The sequence below is a fragment of the Macaca mulatta genome, chromosome 2 (genome assembly GCF_049350105.2).
Source record: "Macaca mulatta isolate MMU2019108-1 chromosome 2, T2T-MMU8v2.0, whole genome shotgun sequence".
NCBI classification, from domain to species: domain Eukaryota; kingdom Metazoa; phylum Chordata; class Mammalia; order Primates; family Cercopithecidae; genus Macaca; species Macaca mulatta.
The window spans coordinates 39,284,764-39,304,826 of NC_133407.1; the positions used below are offsets into that span (position 1 = coordinate 39,284,764).

Genomic DNA, 20,063 nt, shown 5'->3' on the forward strand with positions numbered 1-20,063 from the left:
CTTAAAATGGGTCATAACACGCATCAGGTTGGTTATTTCCTGGGCTACATACCTTGGATAGAATAGCATTATATAAACAAGTTCCTGTTAGAGTCCTGGTACACTTACAATAACTGTAAAATAATAGGACTGTAGCAATCTTTTGTCCTACCTCAGTGACTATATGTATATACTGGGAGCAGTCCTTGGTCTGAGGAAGGTCAGTTGAAATCCTTCCTGTACAAGTCCAAATTTTAAGGAAAATGAGTCCTGTGATGAGTTTCCTCATGCTTCAGCCGTGCGTAGACCAGTTAGCTTCCGGGTGTGACTGGAGCAGGGCTTGTCATCGTCTTCAGAGTCACTTTGCAGGGGTTGGCGAAGCTGATCCCATCCACATACAGCTCACAGTGTGCTGATGTTTAAGGATGGTCTCGGAGGTTGGGCCCACTAGAATAAACTGAGTCCAATACCTCTACACAGTTATGTTCAACTGGGCTCTCTGATACCGGGAGCAAGATGGCGGGGTTTAGGGTGTTGCAAACTTCAGTGGTTACGCGGGGATTTTCACAGAGCAAGCTTTGGTATCTAGTTAGTCTAGCATTTGTTAGCTAATGATGTCCTTTGGTATTAAAGTCACCACAGCATGGGGAGACTTTAGGTTTTGCCTAAGAGTTAGCTTATCTGCTTCTTGTGCTAACAGGGCTGTTGGTGCTAGGGCCCTTAGACATGGGGGCCAGCCTTTGGAAACCTTGTCTAGTTGTTTTGAGAGGCCACTGGCCTTGGCCAGGGCCCCACAGTCTGGATTAAAACTCCAAGTGCCATTTTTTTTTTTTTTTTTTTGGCACGTAGAGTGTCAAAAGTTTTGTCAGGTCAGGTAGCCCCAGAGCTGGGGTCGACCTGAGTTTTTCATTTAATTTGTGAAAAGCTTGTTTCTGTTGGTTGTAATAGATGTAGTTTATCCAGTCTATGTTTTTATTAATTGTCACCTACTAAAACATTGACTTAAATCCTGTAGTTATTTGATTTCAAGCTTTAAATTGATCTGGTATTCCTTGCGGGGATCCAGTTGCATCTAAATAGATGTGAGAGTCGAAAGACCCATAAGGGGCTTCTCTTGCTTTTTGACGTCTTATTTTTTTCTCCCTCTGGTTGATGAAATGCCAGGGTGAAAGGGATAGCTAAATGGACTAAAGCACAAGTGCCACTCCAGTTATTTGGCAGAGTGCCCAGTAAAGGTCCATCACAATACCATCACACATCTGCTTGGGGATGAACAAAGGCTGACTGATTGATAAGCTCTTGAAAATTCTTAAGCTCATCACATCTCCAAAAAATGCTAAGTTTCCTCCCTGTCATGAGAGAGACGAAGTGAACTTAGTGTTGGGAGATGGAAGCTGGATGGCCCTTGGGGGCTGACCCGCAGGGTACCGGACTTCGGGGTATAGCAGAGAGAGCTTGGCATGACTTATTACTCCAGTCTATAGAATCCTGGAAAAGAGCTACCATGCAGCCTACGCCTGGTCAACTGGAGGACCACCTTAGTGGAAGGGGGAAAATCTGGGCCTCTGGCCTGCCATGTGCACAAGCATAACAATTGTTTTTGTTTAACGTGCAGATGGAATATTTGATCCATTTTAACCAGGCATTTGCATCTTGGTATCCTGTCTTAATTGCTAAAGTTTGTTTTAAGTCTTTAACTTCTATGATCGTCTAGTAAAATGAATGTATGATTTTAGGAAATTACAGAAACAGGTTGGGGCAGTCCATCCTTGCTCTTTAGTGGTCCACAGAACATTGGACCAACTATGGCATGAAAGCTGTACATTGGGGGGCAAGACTCCTGGTTGGCACTGGGGTCTTTATCGAAATCTCCCCAGATTAAATGGTCCTAGTTTACTAATGCCCAGTCTGAGGAGAGTCAGGAGGGACAGAAGTACTTTTCTGAAGTAGAAAGCTGTCTTTGACTTGGCAAGTCTCCACAGGGTATAACAAGGCAAGCATTAAATGCAGTCGTTTGAGGTGAAATTGACTTGGTTATGTTAATAACTAGATGGTCAGCAATAGAATGGGGAAAGAAGAAATAGTAATAAAATAGATGAAAAGAGTTAAATTTTTCTTAGCTTTAGTTTGGTAGGGTTTTCCCCTGGGACTATGGTCCATGACACTGGAGGGGGTGGCGCTTTCTTGACTCGGGTGTGATGAGTCCATCCTTTTTTGCTGTACAAACAGCAGGCTTGCTGGTTAGCAGCACAAGGTAGGGGCCTTCCCAGACTGGCTCGAGTTTTACTTTCCACCCTTTGATGAGAACGTGATCTTCAGGCTGGTGCTGGTTTAACAGAAATTCTAAGGGTGGTACACATGCTAAAAGACTTTTAGTTTTGAGGGAAAGGAAAGTGGAAGATAAACCAAATATATAATTTCTAAGGAACTGACCTTTTGTTTTAAATGTGGAGACATCAACAGTGGACTTTATAGTCTTTGGTGCCTTCTTACTGAGAAATTTCCTTTAGCACCTGTTTTTATTAGTTTTTAGACCAAAGAAAGCCAAACACCATTTTGTATTTGATAATGCTTTTTATATGATTTTTATACCAGATAAGCTAAATTTTACCTTTATATTAGTGTGTTATTAATATTAAACCTAATTGTAATAAAACCTTATAGATATATTTATCTAATTTTTAATGTTTGACCATAAGGTAAGATTTTATAGACTCTTTTTAACCTTTTATAATTTTTGCTAAAGAGCAGGTTTGTGCTTTAAGAAAAACCTGTTATGCTTTTATTTTAATCTCCAGTTTGCAGAAAAACTGGATGATACCTCTTTAACTTTAGCTAATATGTTTACACACAGAATTTACACACAATTAACATTTTAAAACTTGCTTAAACCTTTAAAACAATTTTTTAACCTTTTAATTTAGGTAAAAATCTGCATTCTTATGCCTCCTTATAATCCTTTTACAAACGTATACTTTACTTTCCTTATACACCTTGCACATAAACTGTCTCTTCAATAGTTTTACATTCAGGAGGCCTAATTACTTTTAAATTATACAACATTTCTTGCATAAATTCTTTTTCTAACACACTTTTTTAATAACTTTTTTTTCATGACTTTCACAAGCAATTTTTCGACATGTCTTAACTTTCTGACTTATTACAAACACTTCTTTCTTTCTTTTTTTTTTTTTTTTTTTTTTTTTTTGAGACGGAGTCTCGCTCTGTCGCCCAGGCAGGAGTGCAGTGGCCGGATCTCAGCTCACTGCAAGCTCCGCCTCCCGGGTTCACGCCATTCTCCTGCCTCAGCCTCCCGAGTAGCTGGGACTGCAGGCGCCCGCCACCTCACCCGGCTAGTTTTTTTTGTATTTTTTTTTTAGTAGAGACGGGGTTTCACCGTGTTAGCCAGGATGGTCTCGATCTCCTGACCTCGTGATCCACCCGTCTCGGCCTCCCAAAGTGAAACATTTCTTTCTTTAAACAACCAGTTGATTTATTTCAGGATAAGAATTTACCATATAGGCCAGGCGCGGTGGCTCAAGCCTGTAATCCCAGCACTTTGGGAGGCCGAGATGGGCGGATCACGAGGTCAGGAGATTGAGACCATCCTGGCTAACACGGTGAAACCCTGTCTCTACTAAAAAATACAAAAAATTAGCTGGGCAAGGTGGCAGCGCCTGTAGTCCCAGCTACTTGGGAGGCTGAGGCAGGAGAATGGCATGAACCCGGGAGGCGGAGCTTGCAGTGAGCTGAGACAGGAGTGACAGAGCGAGACTCCGTCTCAAAAAAAAAAAAAAAAAAGAATTTACCATATAACATTCTTTTTACATAAATTTTGCTCCCCCCGCTTTTTTCCCCTTTTTTTCCTGAAGATAACCATTCTTTTCCAAAGCGAACTTCCTTTATGTCTGTGAACTAGACTGTCTTAGGCCACAAGATTAGAAGTTACTATAATACATGTTACACTGCTAACTTTTAGCAAACTTTACTTTTGTTGAAAACCTTGTAAGTTTGGAATTTCAATTATCCTTTGCTATTTTTTTTTTTTTTTTGAGATGGAGTCTTGCTCTGTTGCCCAGGCTGGAGTGCAGTGGCCGGATCTCAGCTCACTGCAAGCTCTGCCTCTCGGGTTCACACCATTCTCCTGCCTCAGCCTCCTGAGTAGCTGGGACTATAGGCGCCTGCCACCACGCCAGGCTAATTTTTTTTATTTTTAGTAGACACGGGATTTCACTGTGTTAGCCAGGATGGTCTCGATCTCCTGACCTCATGATCCGCCCGCCTCAGCCTCCCAAAGTGCTGAAATTACAGGCGTGAGCCACTGCACCCAGCCTATCCTTTGCTATTAATAAGACCTTATTTAGTCTAAATTAACTTAGAATTGGTATAGATGGCTCTCTCTCTTTTTTTTTTTTTTTCCTCAATTACCCGGGAGGAACCATCTATATCTCCTGTCCTGAAGGGAGTTCTAGGTCTGGTCAGACCTTTGTATGGTAATTAAGATTTAGATCTCCTGTTAGGAAACCTGCTGGGTTATGGGTATTTTCAGAGGTTAATGTTAAATCATCTTTTTTTTTTTCCCCCTTAGGATACTTCTGAACTGGTGAGGTATGCTCACAATGAGGTTTCTTCTAAAAGTTATTTTTCTACTTTGTTCTGTTAGCAAAGCAGTTGCTGCTACAGATTGAATGCATTTGGGCCATCTGCAGATAGGTTAAAGATTTTTTGATAGGAAGGCTACAGGTTGTCAGTGACCTCAGTGCTTTCCGACTACGCCCTTGTTTACACTGAAAACAAAGTGGTATTGGAGTGTTATAGGGTTAGGGAGAATACCTTTAATTATCAATTATAGGTTTTAAATTTACCCTGGCTTTTAAAGGAGTAGGGTACACTTTTTTTTTTAAAAAAAAACTACTTGTATATCTTTCTTTTTCTGTCTTTGTCTTTCTGTCTGTCTTTGACTTTCCTTTTGCCTGTCTCTTTCTCTCTCTCTCTGCCTCTCTCTTTCTCCCTCTCTTTCTCTCCTTGACTCTCTCTGTCTCTCTGTCTCTTCCTCTCTCTCTTTGCCTCTTTTCCTCTCTGTTTCCTTTCTCTCTCTCTACTGGTCTTTGCTTGCCTCTGCCAGCTGCTTATGCTGCTGTTCTCTCAACCACTATGGGGTGGAGGGTCTAAAACCAGCTGTAACCAAGTGTCTGTGTACGGGAACTGGTCTGGTTGCCCTGGCTTACAGGTTACCTTGTGCCATACCTTTGAAACAAAGGACCTGTCTAGGCTTCCTTCTGATGGCCAACCTACCTCTAATGCTGGCCAGTCTATCTTACACAAAGTTTTAAGTTTTCCTGGTGTCATAGTACTCCATAGTCTCCCTTAAATCCTGTTTTGAAATTTTTCAACATAGTTCCTGGTGGGTTGGGCTTACTTTGTGCCTGACCCATGCTTCTTTGAGAAAAAAACACCATGCTCACACCACATGCACACCACAAAACAAAGAATGGGTAAAAAGGGCACACACACACTTTTACGGTTAATACCAAACCAGAATCAAAACCAAAATCAGAGTATCAAGAAATCCAAGCCAGGTCAAAACCTAAAACCAAAGTATCAAGCAATCCAAGTCAAGTCAAAAACAAAAACTAGAGTGCCGGTACAGGCACGTTGTGGGTGATCAGGCCATGCTTCCACTCAGATGGAGTAGGCAAGTTCCCAAGACCAGTCCTGTCAAGCAATTCAAACCAAGTCAAAATCAAAATCAAAGTGCCGATAAAGGCACACCGTGGGTGATCAGGCCATGCTTCCACTCAAATGGAGTGGACAAGTTCCAAAGACCAGTCTTACCAAGTTTTAGATGTCTGGACTCCAAGCGCCAGTTGCTTCCCATTGTTCAGCCAGAGTTGATCCTCCACAGGGGCCTGCCATACACTGCTCTGGCAAGGCATCCCACTGGGGCAAATGCCTAGCCGGGAGCGCTCTCAGGATCCGCGCCGGAGTACCCTGCAGGGATGTTCCACAGGGCAGGCTTAAGCTGCCTAAGGAGCTGCCTTGACCATCCGCCAGTCACCTCACTTCCTGGTCAGGGAACCAAGAAATGTAGCACGAAGAGCCGCAGACAAAACCCCTCAGACACCAAGTTAAAGAAGGAAGGGGTTTATTCGGCCAGGAGCATCAACAAGACTCCTGTCTCAAGAGCCAAGCTCCCCAAGTGAGCAATTCCTGTCCCTTTTAAGGGCTCACAACTCTAAGAGGGTCTGTATGAGTGGGTCGTGATTGATTGAGCAAGCAGGGGATGTGTGACTGGGGGCTGCATGCACCAGTAATCAGAACGGAACAGAGCAGGACAGGGATTTTCACAGTGCTTTTTCCATACAGTGTCTGAAATCTATAGATAACATAACCAGTTAGGTCAGGGGTAGATCTTTAACTACCAGGCCCAGGGCGTGGCACCGGACTGTCTGCCTGTGGATTTCATTTCTGCCTTTTAGTTTTTACTACTTCTTTCTTTGGAGGTAGAAATTAGGCATAAGACAATATGAGGGGTAGTCTCCTCCCTTAGTGATAGCTTAGGTCATGCACTCCTTTCTGTTCAGTGTTATTCTACCTAATGGACTGTGTTGGTTGGCATCCAGCCAGGAGGTAGCATTTGCAAAAGAGCACCAGCTGCAGCAGTAGCAGTGGGATTTGAGCTTGTCTTGTGTTGCCCAGGGGAGGTATTCTGGTTTCTCAGGTGACAACGGGGGCTATAAAGCTGCCAAAAGTTTTCGTCCTTTGTGTTAAGTAACCAGGGGTAGAGGGGTACAGTCAGGTGGGGGCTGGGTCAGGTGGGTCTACACTCTGTCTCTCTATGTGTGGGGAAAACCATGGCCCCTATAGGGGCTGAGGGGGGGGCAGTTCTCAGGTCATTAGGGTAGTGTTCCAAAGAGGAATATAACTGCCTCTACTGCACAGAAGAGTTTGCACAGGGCGTGGGGAGTAGCAGGTGGCACTAAGCCTCACCCAGATCCCACACAGTCAGAAAGGCAGATCTCACTCCCTCTGTGCTCTGCTAGCTGCACTGGGCTAAGTTCCAGGCAGCCTAGGCTCAGAACTCAAACCTGCCCCAGGCCATAAACTTTCCCTGTGGTAAAGCAGCTGTGACTTTCAGGCCATGCTCCTCCCAGGCCACCTGCAGGGCCAGGCAACTGGCTCATGCACTTGTGGCTGCAGTGCACTTCTCCCTACCCCTGGGAGGTATGGGTTCTGGACAAAGGAGTTCATCCCCACTCAGTGTTATATCTTGAAATTGGGAGATTCTTTCAACCTGCAACCGCTGCCTGAGCTTGTTGGCTGACTTCCCCAAGGTTCCCTGTGAGGTACAATAAAGAATGGCTTACCTTGCTCTGCACTGGAGACTAGGAATGCCTGCAAAGCACTTTCCGCCACTGTTTCTACTTTTTTATTTCTTATTGCTCCCTAAATCAATCCCAGTCCTGGGTAAGGTTAAGGCCTTCCCCCGTGGCCTGGATTTTCAGGTTCCCCAGTGGGAATCTGAATGCAGCCTCTCCCCATCTCACACTCTGGAGACTTACAGTTTTTCCCTTGTCTTATAGTGTAGACTGCAGACTGCCACTTCTTCAAAAGGTCTGTGGATTATTTCAGTTTTTCTGTTAAGTTCCTGTGTGGCTTCTTGGAAAAAGGGTCACCATGTGAATCTCAATACACTATTCTGTTCTTCCAAGTGGGAGAGGCATGCTAACACTGCCTCTTATCTGCCATCTTGGTGGGGGTGGAAAAACCAAAACCTTTCAAAATATTTTCTAACTTCTCTTGTAGGTTCTTCTTTTGCCTACTGCTTATTTAGAAGTGTTTTGATTAATTTTTACGTATTTGTGAATTTTTCAGTTTTCTATTGCTATTGAATTATAGTTTTATTCCATTGTGATCAGAAAAGATGTTTTTTTATGATCCCAGTCCTTTTGAATTTAAGATTTGTTTTGTGGATTAATGTATGGTCTCTCCTGGAGAATGTTGCATATGCATTTGACAAGAAGTGTATACTCTGTTGTTGGGCGGAGTGTTTATAGGTCTTTTATATGTATTAGTTTATAGTGTTGTTCAAGTGTACTGTTAACTAACTGATCTTCTGTCTGGTTGTTCTGTCTATTATTAGAAGTGAAATGTTAAGTCTGCAACTATTATTGTGCACCTATTTCTCCCTATAAATTCTGTTAACTTTTGCTTTGTGTATTTTGGGGCTCTTGTTGCTTCATAGATTTTGGGGCTCTGTTAGGTGTGTATATTTTTATAATTGGTATATTTTCTAGATGTAGTGAACCTTTTATCAATATGTAATATCTTTGTCTCTAGTAAGTTTTTGATTTAAAGTCTCTTTAGTCTGATAGTAATATAGCCCCCGAGACTCTATTTTGGTTACCCTTTGCATGGAATATTTTTTTCCATCCTTTACCTCTTCGTGTCTTTATATCTAAAGTGAAGCTCCTCGGCCGGGCACGGTGGCTCAAGCCTGTAATCCCAGCACTTTGGGAGGCCGAGACGGGCGGATCACGAGGTCAGGAGATCGAGACCATCCTGGCTAACACGGTGAAACCCCGTCTCTACTAAAAAATACAAAAAAACTAGCCGGGCGAGGTGGCGGGCGCCTGTAGTCCCAGCTACTTGGGAGGCTGAGGCAGGAGAATGGTGTAAACCCGGGAGGCGGAGCTTGCAGTGAGCTGAGATCCGGCCACTGCACTCCAGCCTGGGCGACAGAGCAAGACTCTGTCTCCAAAAAAAATAATAAAATTAAAAAAAAAAAATAAAGTGAAGCTCCTGTAAATAGCATACAGATAGATTCTGGTTTTTAAATCCAATCTGTCAATCCCTGTCTTTTAATAGAAGAGTTTAGTCCACTTATACTTAGTGTGATTGCTGAAAAAGAAGGATTTACTTCTGCCATTTAGTTATTGCTGTATGTGTTTTGGTTTTTTATGCCTCAGTCCCTCCATTACAGCATTGGGGTGGTGATATTTAGTTAAATTGTTTGCCTTTTTGATTCACTTCTTTCATTTTAATCATATTTTAAAGTTTGTTTTCTTAGTGGTTACCTTGGGGGTTATAATTAATATCTTAAACTAGTTGGAAGAATACCAGGTTAGCTTTAGTAGTACGTAGACACACTGCTTCTGTAACTCTCCATCTTTTTTTATGTTGTCATAGATTATATCTTTATACATGGTATACTCATTAACAGATTTATGATTGTTTCATACATTTGCCTTTTGTTTTTTATTTATTTTTGTAAATTTTATTTTTTGTGCAGACTCCTCTGCTGGGGCTGCCACTGCTGAGAGGAGCTGTAAATTGACCTTTTAAATCACATAGGAAAAAGACATTACAAACCAAAGTGCAACACTACTTTTTATGTTTACCTAGGAAGTTAGATTTATTAGTGTTCTTTATTTTTTCTCCTGACTTCATGTAGCATTTCTTCTATGGCATGTCTGTTGCGAATGAATGCTCTCAGCTTTTGTTGACTTGGAAATGTCTTAATTTTCCCTTCTTTCTTGAAGGATAGTTTTGCTGGATATAAAGTTATTGGTTGACCAGTTGTTTTGTTTCAATACTTCTTTTTTTCTTTTTGAGACAGAGTTTTGCTCTGTTGCCCGGGATGGAATGCAGTGGTGTGATCTTGGTGTACAGCAACTCCGCCTGCTGGGCTCAAGTGATTCTCCCTCCTCAGCCTCCTGTGTAGCTGGGACCATAGGCATGCACCACCATGCCTGAATAATTTTTGTGTATTTTGTAAAGGCAGGGTTTCACCATGTTGCTCATGTGGGCCTCAAACTCCTGGACTCAGTTCACCTCCCTTGACCTCTCAAAGAGCTGCAATTACAGGTGTGAGCCATCATGCCCAGCCTTCTTTCAATACTTTATTTTGTTTTTATTTTAGACACAGGGTCTTGCTCTGTCATGCAGAATAAAGTGCAATGGCATGATCATGGCTCATTGCAGCATTGACCTTGTAGGGTCAAGTAGTCTTCCTACGTCGGCCTTCTGAGTAGCTAGTAAAACACCACTATGCCTGACCAATTAAAAAAACTTTTTTTTTTTTTTTGTAGAGATCAGGGCCCACTATGTTGTCCAGGCTGGTCTCAAACTCTTGGCCTCAAGTGGTCCTCCTGCCTCATTCTCCCAAAGTGTTGGGATTACAGGTGTGAGCCAGTGCACCTGACTTTTCAGTACTTTAAATATGTCCCACCACCTTCCGGCCTCCATGGTTAATCTTACTGAGGATCCCTTGCATGGGATGAGTTGCTTCTATCTTGCTGCTTTCAAGTTTCTCTTCTTGCGTTTGTGTTTTGACAGTTTGACTATAATGTATCTCCATGTGGATCTCTTTGAGTTTGTACTGCTTGGAGTTTGTTGAGCTTCTTGGGTATGTATATTTATGTCTTTCATCAAATGTGGCAAGTTTTCAGTCATTATTTCTTCAAATCTTATCTCTGACCCTTTCTGTTCTTCTGGGATTCCTATAATGTCTATACTGGCGTGTTTGTTGGTTTCCCACAGGTCCCTCAGGCTCTATTAATTTGTCTTTTTCTTTTTTCTGGTTCCTCATACTGGATAATTTTAATTGTTTTGTATTCCAGTTCCCTGGTCTTTTTTTTCTGCTTGCTTAAGTCTGCTGTTGAACCCCGGAAATGAATTTTTCATTTCAGTTATTGTACTTGTCAACTCCAGGCTTTCTGCTTTGTTCCTTTTTATAATTTCTATCTCTTTATGGTGTTCTCATTTTGTTCAGACATTGATTTCCTAATTTCCTGTAATTTTTCCCCCACAGCTTTCTTCAGCTCATTGAACATATTTAAGACAGTTTGTGTAGCATCTTTGACTATTAAGTCCAATATCTGGGTTTCTTCAGAGACGGTTTTTGTTAAATTATTTTTTTCTTGTGAATGGGCCATACTCATTTCTTTGTATGATTAGTAGTTTTTTGTTGAGGATGGGAAATTCTGAATATTATGTTTGGAAGTTTGGAAGTCTAGTTCTCCCACTCTTCAGGAATAGCTGATTTTTGCTTGTCAACTCTTGGATCCATGTGCTTGAACTTTCCCAAGCTGTTTTTGCAAAGAGTATGTTCCTTATTGAATATGGTCATTGAAATTTTAGTTCTCTTGTCCCTGTGTTTAACCAGCAATCTCACAATAATTTCCTTAAATGTCTGTCTCCCAGAAGGGTGGAGGGGTGTGGACCAAACTACTTTTTTAAATCCCTTGTGGTTGAGAAGCTGCTTGAGCCCATCAGGGTTGAAACGATGCCAGCCTCTATGCTTGGCCCCTCAGCCATCAAAAGCAGTGGTCAGCAATCAGAACACACAACCTTGATTTTTCAAGATTGAAAAACCAAGATGCAAAGGTTCTCATTTCCCAATCTGGCACCAGCTGGCTACACTAGGAACATCTTCGTGGCTACCTGCCATGGTCTGTTGGCTGGGGGATTATAGCAGCCATGTTATTAATAAATGTGAAATTTACTGAAATTTACTTGCTGCTTTATCAAACTCTCCTCTGGGCCCTGAAGTGTTTGACTGGACTCCAGAGTTCAAAAATAGTTGCTTTGGACAGTTTCTATCAGTTGAATAGTTGTTTTGATCTTGGATTCCTGGAGCTTCCTATTCTCTCTTCTATGATGTCACTCAGCTCTTTTATGGTAAGCATATTTTTTTAGTGTACTATTTTAATTTCTGGTGTTTTTTAGCTGTATTTTTTGAGTTATTTTTTGTAGTTGCTTTAAGGGTTACTATATATCTTAATTTATCACAATCTGCTTCAAATTAATACTGACTTAATTCTGGTAAAACATAGGAGCTTTGCTCCAATGTAGCTCCATTTTTGCCCCCTTCATTTGTGCTTTTATTGTTATATAATACTCAAAACAGTGTTAATTATTGCTTTATACAGTCTTGTCTTTCAAAGTACTAAGAAAAGAGAACTATACTTATGCAGTATTATAATCACATATTTATCATTTTCAGCATTCTTAATTGGTTCTTGTGGATTTGAATTACAGTCTGGTGTTATTTTCTTTCATCTAGTAGGACATTTTGAGCTGGTATGGGCAATGATGGCAGCCTTGGTTAAGAATGCCACAGGTGGGCTGGGCGCAGTGGTTCACGCCTGTAATCCCAGCACTTTGGGAGGCCGAGACGGGCAGTTCACGAGGTCAGGAGATCGAGACCATCCTGGCTAACACGGTGAAACCCCGTCTCTACTAAAAAATACAAAATAATTAGCCGGGTGTGGTGGCGGGCACCTGTAGTCCCAGCTACTCGGGAGGCTGAGGCAGGAGAATGGTGTGAATCTGGGAGGCGGAGCTTGCAGTGAGCCGAGATGGCGCCACTGCTCTCCAGCCTGGGGGACAGAGAGAGACACCGTCTCAAAAAAAAAAAAAAAAAAAAAAAAAAGAGAATGCCACAGGCTCTCACTGTTCTTATCTTTAGCAGTTTTTAATGAATAAACACTTATCAGTTTGTTACATTTGGCTCATTTTTAGAACCCTGAAATACTCGTTTTTGACAATGTTGTCCAGTTGTTTTTGGGGAGAGAATTTTCTGAACTCTTCACTCTGCCACAGCTGGAAGTCTCCCCAACTACCTTGGTATTTTTGCAGAAAGTACAGATTACATTTTGCACTGTCCTTAGCTGTGTAGAGATTGGGCTTAGAGCCAAGGCAGGCTGAAAAGCGCACCTACTTTTCCTAAACTGATGGGACTTAGGAGAAGGAAAGGGGTTGGAAGTAAGGCAAAAGAGTAATTGGGCCTTTATCATCTTGCCTGGGTCTTTGAGCCACCACATCCTGTCTTTCCTAGGAGGTGGACTGAGGCTTAGTCCTTCACAACACAATGTCCTTATGGAGGCTTTCTGGCTCCTCCTACCTCCTTCTCTGCTGCATGCCTTGTCTGGGGATGGGCAGAGTAGACATTGGGTACTCAATGTCAAGAAGCACCTGCCTTGTACCCTTGCCAAGTGACTACTGTGTGCCTTCTGTGGAGGGTGTGGAGGGACTCAAAATAGAGGTCAGGGTGACAGGATAAGTGTTGGCTTTCCAAACTCTGCATGAGGTTTTCATTCTTCTTTCAGGCAGCTTTACACAGACAGGGGGCTTTGTGTTTGGAGCGGTGGTGTGGGTGATGGGACACACTCTGTACCTCATGCCCTTAGTGAAGGTTTTAGGGAACCTGCTGCGCAGGAGGGGAGGGGAGAGAAAATATTTGCCTCAGAAAGTAATATGCTGACCATCCCAGCAGTTATGGGGAGAAAATGCACATCTAATTCTTAAAGAACTTTACTGATTAGGTCTGTTGCCTCCTGTATAGAATTTCTGTGGAAAAAAAGCCAAATGTTATCGTATTGTTGTCTTTATCTTTCTGCAGATAATGCCTCAGACATCTCTGTAACCCGATGCCTTTGCTTTTCTGTTTTGGCAGAGGAATGTTACGGCATCCGGAGTCATCCCTCAGATTTCTCTGATCATGGGCCCATGTGCTGGTGGGGCTGTCTACTCCCCAGCCCTAACAGACTTCACGTTCATGGTAAAGGTAAGAAAGAAGGGCCTGTTTCTGGTGCCCTTTGATATTTGTGCAGTTCCTTACCTGCAATAAAAATAATTCCTGACCCAGATCTAGGTTATCTGCATTCTCATTGGCTTTCAGCATAGTGATGATAAGGTGTTAGTGGAGAGAGGGTTTTGGCATGAAATTTGTAGCCCGTGGGGGTTCAGTGGCAGGGGGTGCTTATGTACTTCATTGCTGGGTGATTTTACTTGTTGATCTGAATTGCAAATGATTTTCAGGTAATCGATGAATCCTATCCTCTGAACAGATAGATAACTGTTTACTGAGTCCTAGTCAAGAAGTTTCTCATGGAAGGCTTTTCTGTAATCCGTTTATTGGAAAGTTGTTTCTGATGTTTCACCTTTATTTCTTCAGCTCCTTGTCATTTTATTACTTTGTGTCCACAATGGTAATGGATAAATCTGATCTCACACTTCATTTTGAGAGGTACATATCTTTATTACATGACTTTAACGGACTTATATTTTAAAAATATTTTTAAATGAAGTCTATTTGAACTTATACAAGAGTAATTACCATTAATCTCAAACCCTGCTTTAAAAAAATCAGCCTTAAAATATTAATAAAAGTGAACATTGGATGCTAAGACAGAACGGTTGGGGGGAAAAAGTAATGATAGCCATCCAACATGAGGAGAGGAGTTCTAGAGGGAATGTAAATGGGAAACCCTTTGTTCTCGAGGGAAGTTAGGCAGTAGGAATTCAGAAGTTTCACAAAGTGCTTACCACTTTGACTCAACTATTCTGTTCTTAGTGACATACTGAAAGCAGTGTAAGTGTTCAACAATAGGAGTAACTTTTATTAATCAAATTTAAGATGGGCCATACACAGTGGCTCACGCCTGTAATCCCAGCATTTTGGGAGGCTGATGCAGGTGGATCACTTGAGCTCAGGAGTTTGAGACCAGCCTGGCCAACATAGCGAAACCCCATCTCTACAAAAAAATACAAAAATTAGCTGGGCATGGTGGTGCATACCTGTGGTCCCAGCTACTTGGGAGGCTGAGGTGGGAGGATCACTCGAGTCCAGAATATCGAAGCAGCAGTGAGCCAAGATCGTGCCACTGCACTCTAGCTTTGGGTGACAGAGGAAGATCCTGCCTCAAAAATAAAAAAAAATAAATAAATAGAAGTAAGATGACCACTTCTCTTACTTGGTGGACAATACAGAATTTTCTGAACTTTGCTTACTAAATCTATATATACATACCTAGCTGGTGCTACCCCCATTCTCTCCTCCTTCCTGCTGTTATGAAGGGAGGTGTGGGATCAATTCCTCTGACTAAAGTCATCCTTTCTTCCTGCTACACACATCCACATTACTGAATATAACTCTCCACCCCTCTTCAGGACCCTTGTACTGTCCCTTTGCTCCTTTCTCTTTAGTATCTTCAGTCTCTCCCTTGGTACTGGATCCTCCCATCAAAACTTAATCACGCTCAGGTCTTTCCTATCATCAAAACAAAAACTGTCCTCTAGCTGGCATACTCCTGTAGCTCTTGCTCTGTTTCTCTCTTGCCATCCCATTCTTCAACACATGTTAATTTAGCTTTGACCCCTAGACCACTAAATCATTTTTTTAAGGTCCTCAGTGACTTTTGCATCACCGTAAATGCAGTTTAACTCTCATCTTCGTCAGTCTTTCAACAGCGTTCCCTTGGCTTCCATTATACCATATTCTGGCATTTCTTCTCACAACTCTGACCATACCTTCCTGGTTTCCATTGGCACTTTACATGGTTCCATTCAGACTCGATGCTGGAGTTCATTCCAACTGCTTTCTCTTTTAATTCTGTGTTTTATTCTAAGCAATCTCATTTTCTGCTTACAAAACTTTAGTTAATAATTGCATATTAGTGAGACTTCCTCTCTTGTCCTCAGCAATATTATCAAGCTGTCGCCATTCTACATCTTAAATATTCTGTGTATTTAATAAGAGTGCAGTGGAAAATACTAAGTCTCTTTTAAAGGACTACACAAGGTAATTATAACATTCTTATGGGAGGAAGAAACATGCAAGCATAAACATTCTATGAAAGTAGTGTAATGAGGAGTTAGCCCTACCAGGTGCCAGGATTTAAAACTACAATAACTAAAACAGTCTAAAGAACTTGTAAGTAAATGAACAGAAAGACCAAGGGACATTACAGAATTGATAAATAGATCTACATCTATTTGGACATTATGATGAAAAGGATATTGTTCTTTTTTTTTTTTTGAGATGGAGTCTCGCTCTGTCGCCCAGGCTGGAGTGCAGTGGCTGGATCTCAGCTCACTGCAAGCTCCACCTCCCGGGTTCATGCCATTCTCCGGCCTCAGCCTCCCGAGTAGCTGGGACTACAGGCGCCCACCACCTCGCCCGGCTAGTTTTTTGCATTTTTTTTTAGTAGAGACGGGGTTTCACCGTGTTAGCCAGGATGGTCTCGATCTCCTGACCTCGTGATCCACCCGTCTTGGCCTCCCAAAGTGCTGGGATTACAGGCTTGAGCCACCGCGCCCGGCCGAAAAGGATATTGTTCTAAGCAAAGTCACTGATAATAACAATTTCTTATGTCAGAGATACCAATGATTGCTGCATCACTAAATCCAGTTAACATTTCTCACCCTTTGTCTTACCTCTTCACAATATTTGCTCTAACTGATCACTCCAGTCTCATGACTTTAAATACTGATCCATATGCTGACAACTCTCAAATCTGTTTCTCCAGGATTATATGTTTAAGAGCCTACCAGAATTTCCATTTGAACTTTAATGGGTATCTCAAACTTAACAGGTTTTGATTTCTACCAAGCTCCTCCTGCATTGCTCTCTTACAGCCTTTGCCGTTTTAAATGGCAAGTCTAGTCTTCCAGTGGCTCAGGTAAAAGCTTTGACACTATTTGGACTCATCTTTTGCTATCACATCCTAAATTTAGTCAGAAGGTCCTGTTGGCTTTACTTTAGAATATAATCCACAATATAATCAAATTGCTTCTTAGCACTACTACTTCCTTCTTACTACCAAAACTGCTACCACTTTGATTCAAGCACATCATTTCCCATCTGATTATTACAGAATCCTCCTGACTGCTTCTGTCACTGACTCCTTTGAGAGTCAAATTTACAAATTTTAAAAATTTGTAATCATTTTAAATTTTGTAATATAATACATATTCAGGAAAGTACATAAGATATGTATAGTTTAACAGTTATTACAAAGTGCAAATGTGTGTAAATAATACGCAGGTCAGGCTGGGTGGGGTGACTCACACCTCTAATCCCAGTGCTTTGGGAGGCTGAGGTGGGTGGATCACTTGAGGCTAGTAGTTTGAGACCAGCCTGGTCAACGTGATGAAACCCTGTCTCTGCTAAAAATATAAAAATTAGCCAAGTGTGGTGGTACGTGCTTGTAGTACCAGCTACTCGGGAGGCTGAGGCAGGAGAATCGCTTGAACCTGAGAAGCGGAGGTTGCAGTGAGCCAAGCGCGCCTGGGTGGCAGAGCAAGACTCTGTCTTTAAAAAAAAAAAAAAAAAAAAATTAATTATAACTCAGGTCAGCTCTTTAAGAGCTGTTCAAGAGCCCTGTCATGATGGTCCTTCCTAAGGATCACTGTAGCCTCCATCCTGCATAGAATTCTTTATTGTCTCAGCTTTTCTGGTAATGTTTTTATTTGCTTTGCTTCATAGTTGAAAATAAAAATTGCCTCCCTAAACAATGTGGATTAGTGTTTCCTGTTTTGACCTTTATGTTAAGTGAAACCATGTAATATGCTTTCTTTTGTGCATGGCTTCTGGCTGATTATGTTTTTTTTTTTTTTTTTTTTTTTGAGACAGAGTCTTGCTCTGTCGCCCAGGCTGGGGTGCAGTGGCCGGATCTCAGCTCACTGCAAGCTCCGCCTCCCGGGTTTAGACCATTCTCCTGCCTCAGCCTCCCGAGTAGCTGGGACTACAGGCGCCCGCCACCTCGCCCGGCTAGTTTTTTGTATTTTTTAGTAGAGATGGGGTTTCACCGTGTTAGCCAGGATGGTCTCGATCTCCTGACCTCGTGATCCGCCCGTCTCGGCCTCCCAAAGTGCTGGGATTACAGGCTTGAGCCACCGCGCCCGGCCGGCTGATTATGTTTTTAAGATTTATCTATGTTGTTCTTGGAAAATGTAGTTCATTCACTTTAACAGCTCTGTAGTAAGTGTGTGTGTATGTATGTGTGTGTGCGTGTGTATATATGTATGTGTGTGTGTGTGTATGGTTTTTTTTTTTCTTTTTTTTTTGAGACAGAGTCTTGCTCTGTCACCCAGACTGGAGTGCAGTGACATGGATCTCGCCTCACTGCAACCTTTGCCTCCTGGGTTTATGTGATTCTTACACCTCAGCCTCCCAAGTAGCTGGGACTACAGGCATGTGCCACCACACATCCGGCTAATTTTTTGTATTTTTGGTAGAGATGGATTTTGCTATGTTGGCCAGGGTGGTCTCCAATACTTGGCCTCGAGTAATCTGCCTGCCTCAGCCTCCTAAAGTGCTGCGAGTACAGACGTGAGCCACCGTGCGCAGCCATAGTAAGTATTTCTTAACGTATTCATTCATTCCACTGCTGACGGACATTTAAATTATTTCAAGATTTTTGCCATTGCAAATGATGCCGATGTAAACATTTTTCTACATGTATCTTGGCATGCACATTTGAGTTTCTGATGCTGATGTGAACATTTCACATTAGAGGCAATCTTAGGTCATAGGATATATATGTCTTCAGCTTCTCTAGATAATGCCCGTCTGTTTACTAAAGAGGCTGCAGCCAGCAGTTTGAGAATTTCAGTTGTTTCACATCCTTGCCAGCCTTTATATTAACATATTTTAATTGTGCCAGTTTGATGCTTGTGGTATAGTCTCTTATTGTGTTCTCAATTTGCTTTGACTCAATTTGCATTAGTCCATAACTAATAAGGCTGAGTGCCTTTTCGTATGATTCCTGTTCTTCTAAATTAAGGTATGTTTATGACTCAGAATGTAGTCTCTCTTGGTGAATGTTCCATGGGAGCTTCAGAAGAAAGTGCATTCTGTTGTTAGAGGAAGTGTGTCCATCATATCCAGTTTATTGGTACCGTTTTTCTTTAATTTTAAAAATGATTTCTATTTATTTTACTTTTTAAAATGTTTTTTATTATTATTTTTTATTTTTTGAGACGGAGTCTCCCCCTCCCAGGCTGGAGTGCAGTGGCATGATCTCGGCTCACTGCAAACTACTTCAGTTCCCAGGTTCAAGTGATCCTCCTGCCTCAGCCTCCTGTGTAGCTGGGACTACAGGTACACACTGCCATGCCTGCTTAATTTTTTTTTTTTTTTTTTTTATGTAGAGAACTGGTCTCACTGTGTTGCTTAGACTGGTCTTGAACTGCTGGGCTCAAGCAATCCTCCTCCCTCCCAAAGTGCTGGGATTACAGGTATAAGCTACCACACCTGGTCTTCTATAAAAAATTTTTAGAGACAGGGTCTCACTCTGTATCACTCACCCAGGCTGGAGTGCAGTGGTATGATCATAGCTCACCAAAGCCTCGACCTCCTGGGCGCAAGTGATCCTCCTGTGTAGCTGGGATGACAGGCACATGCCAACACACCTGGCTAATTTTTTATTTAATTTATGTTTTTGAGACAGAGTCTCGCTGTGTCGCCCAGGCTGAAGAGCAGTGGTGCGATCTCAGCTCACTGCATCCTTGACTTCCTGGGGTCAAGCAATCCTCTCACCTTAGCCTCCTGAGTAGCTGGGACTATAGGTGTGTGCCACCATGCGTGGCCAATTTTTTAATTTTTGCAGAGACAGGGTTTCACCATGTTGGCCAGGCTAATTCTTATTTAATTTTTATAGAGACAGGATCTTGCCATATTGTCATAGGCTGGTCTTAACCCCTGGCCTCAAGTAATCCTCTCACATAGGGCCCTTGAGTTGCTGGGATTATAGGCATGAGCCACTGTGCCCAGCTGATTGGTGTTACTGAGTTCATCTGTGTCTTTATTGTTTCTGCCTGCTGGATCTGTCCACTTTTGATAGAGAAGTGTTGAAATCTTCAACTGTAATCATGGATTCATCTATTTCTCCTTCCAGTGCTATCAGTATTTGCCTCATGTTATTTTGATGCTCTGTTGTTAGGTGCATACACATGAAGGACTGTTTGTCTCCTTGGAGAATTGACCCCTTTATCATTATTCAGAATTCCTCTGTATAATAACTTTCCTTGGTCTGAGCCTTTTCTGTCTGAAATTAATATAGCTACTCCTGATTTCTTTTGATTAGTCTTAGCATGTAATGTATTTCTGCAGTCATTTACTTTTAATCTTTATGTGTCTATTTCAAGTGGGTTTTTTGTAGACATCCCATATAGTTGTGTCTTGACAGATTCTTGATCCAGTCTGACTATCTGTCTTTTAATTGATACATTTAGACCATTGACATTCAGAGAGATTGTTGGTATAGTTGGATTAATATCTACCATATTTGTTACTG

General features: G+C 42.0%; 1 protein-coding gene across 2 annotated transcripts in view; it reads left to right on the forward strand.

The window, feature by feature from the left end:
- The window catches only part of PCCB (propionyl-CoA carboxylase subunit beta), a 90,881-nt gene that overhangs the window by 30,035 nt on the left and 40,783 nt on the right, over positions 1-20,063 (forward strand). For both annotated transcript variants that reach the window (XM_015132060.3, NM_001265851.1), the window contains 1 exon segment: positions 13,439-13,549. In XM_015132060.3, the coding sequence (XP_014987546.1) occupies positions 13,439-13,549 (111 nt within the window).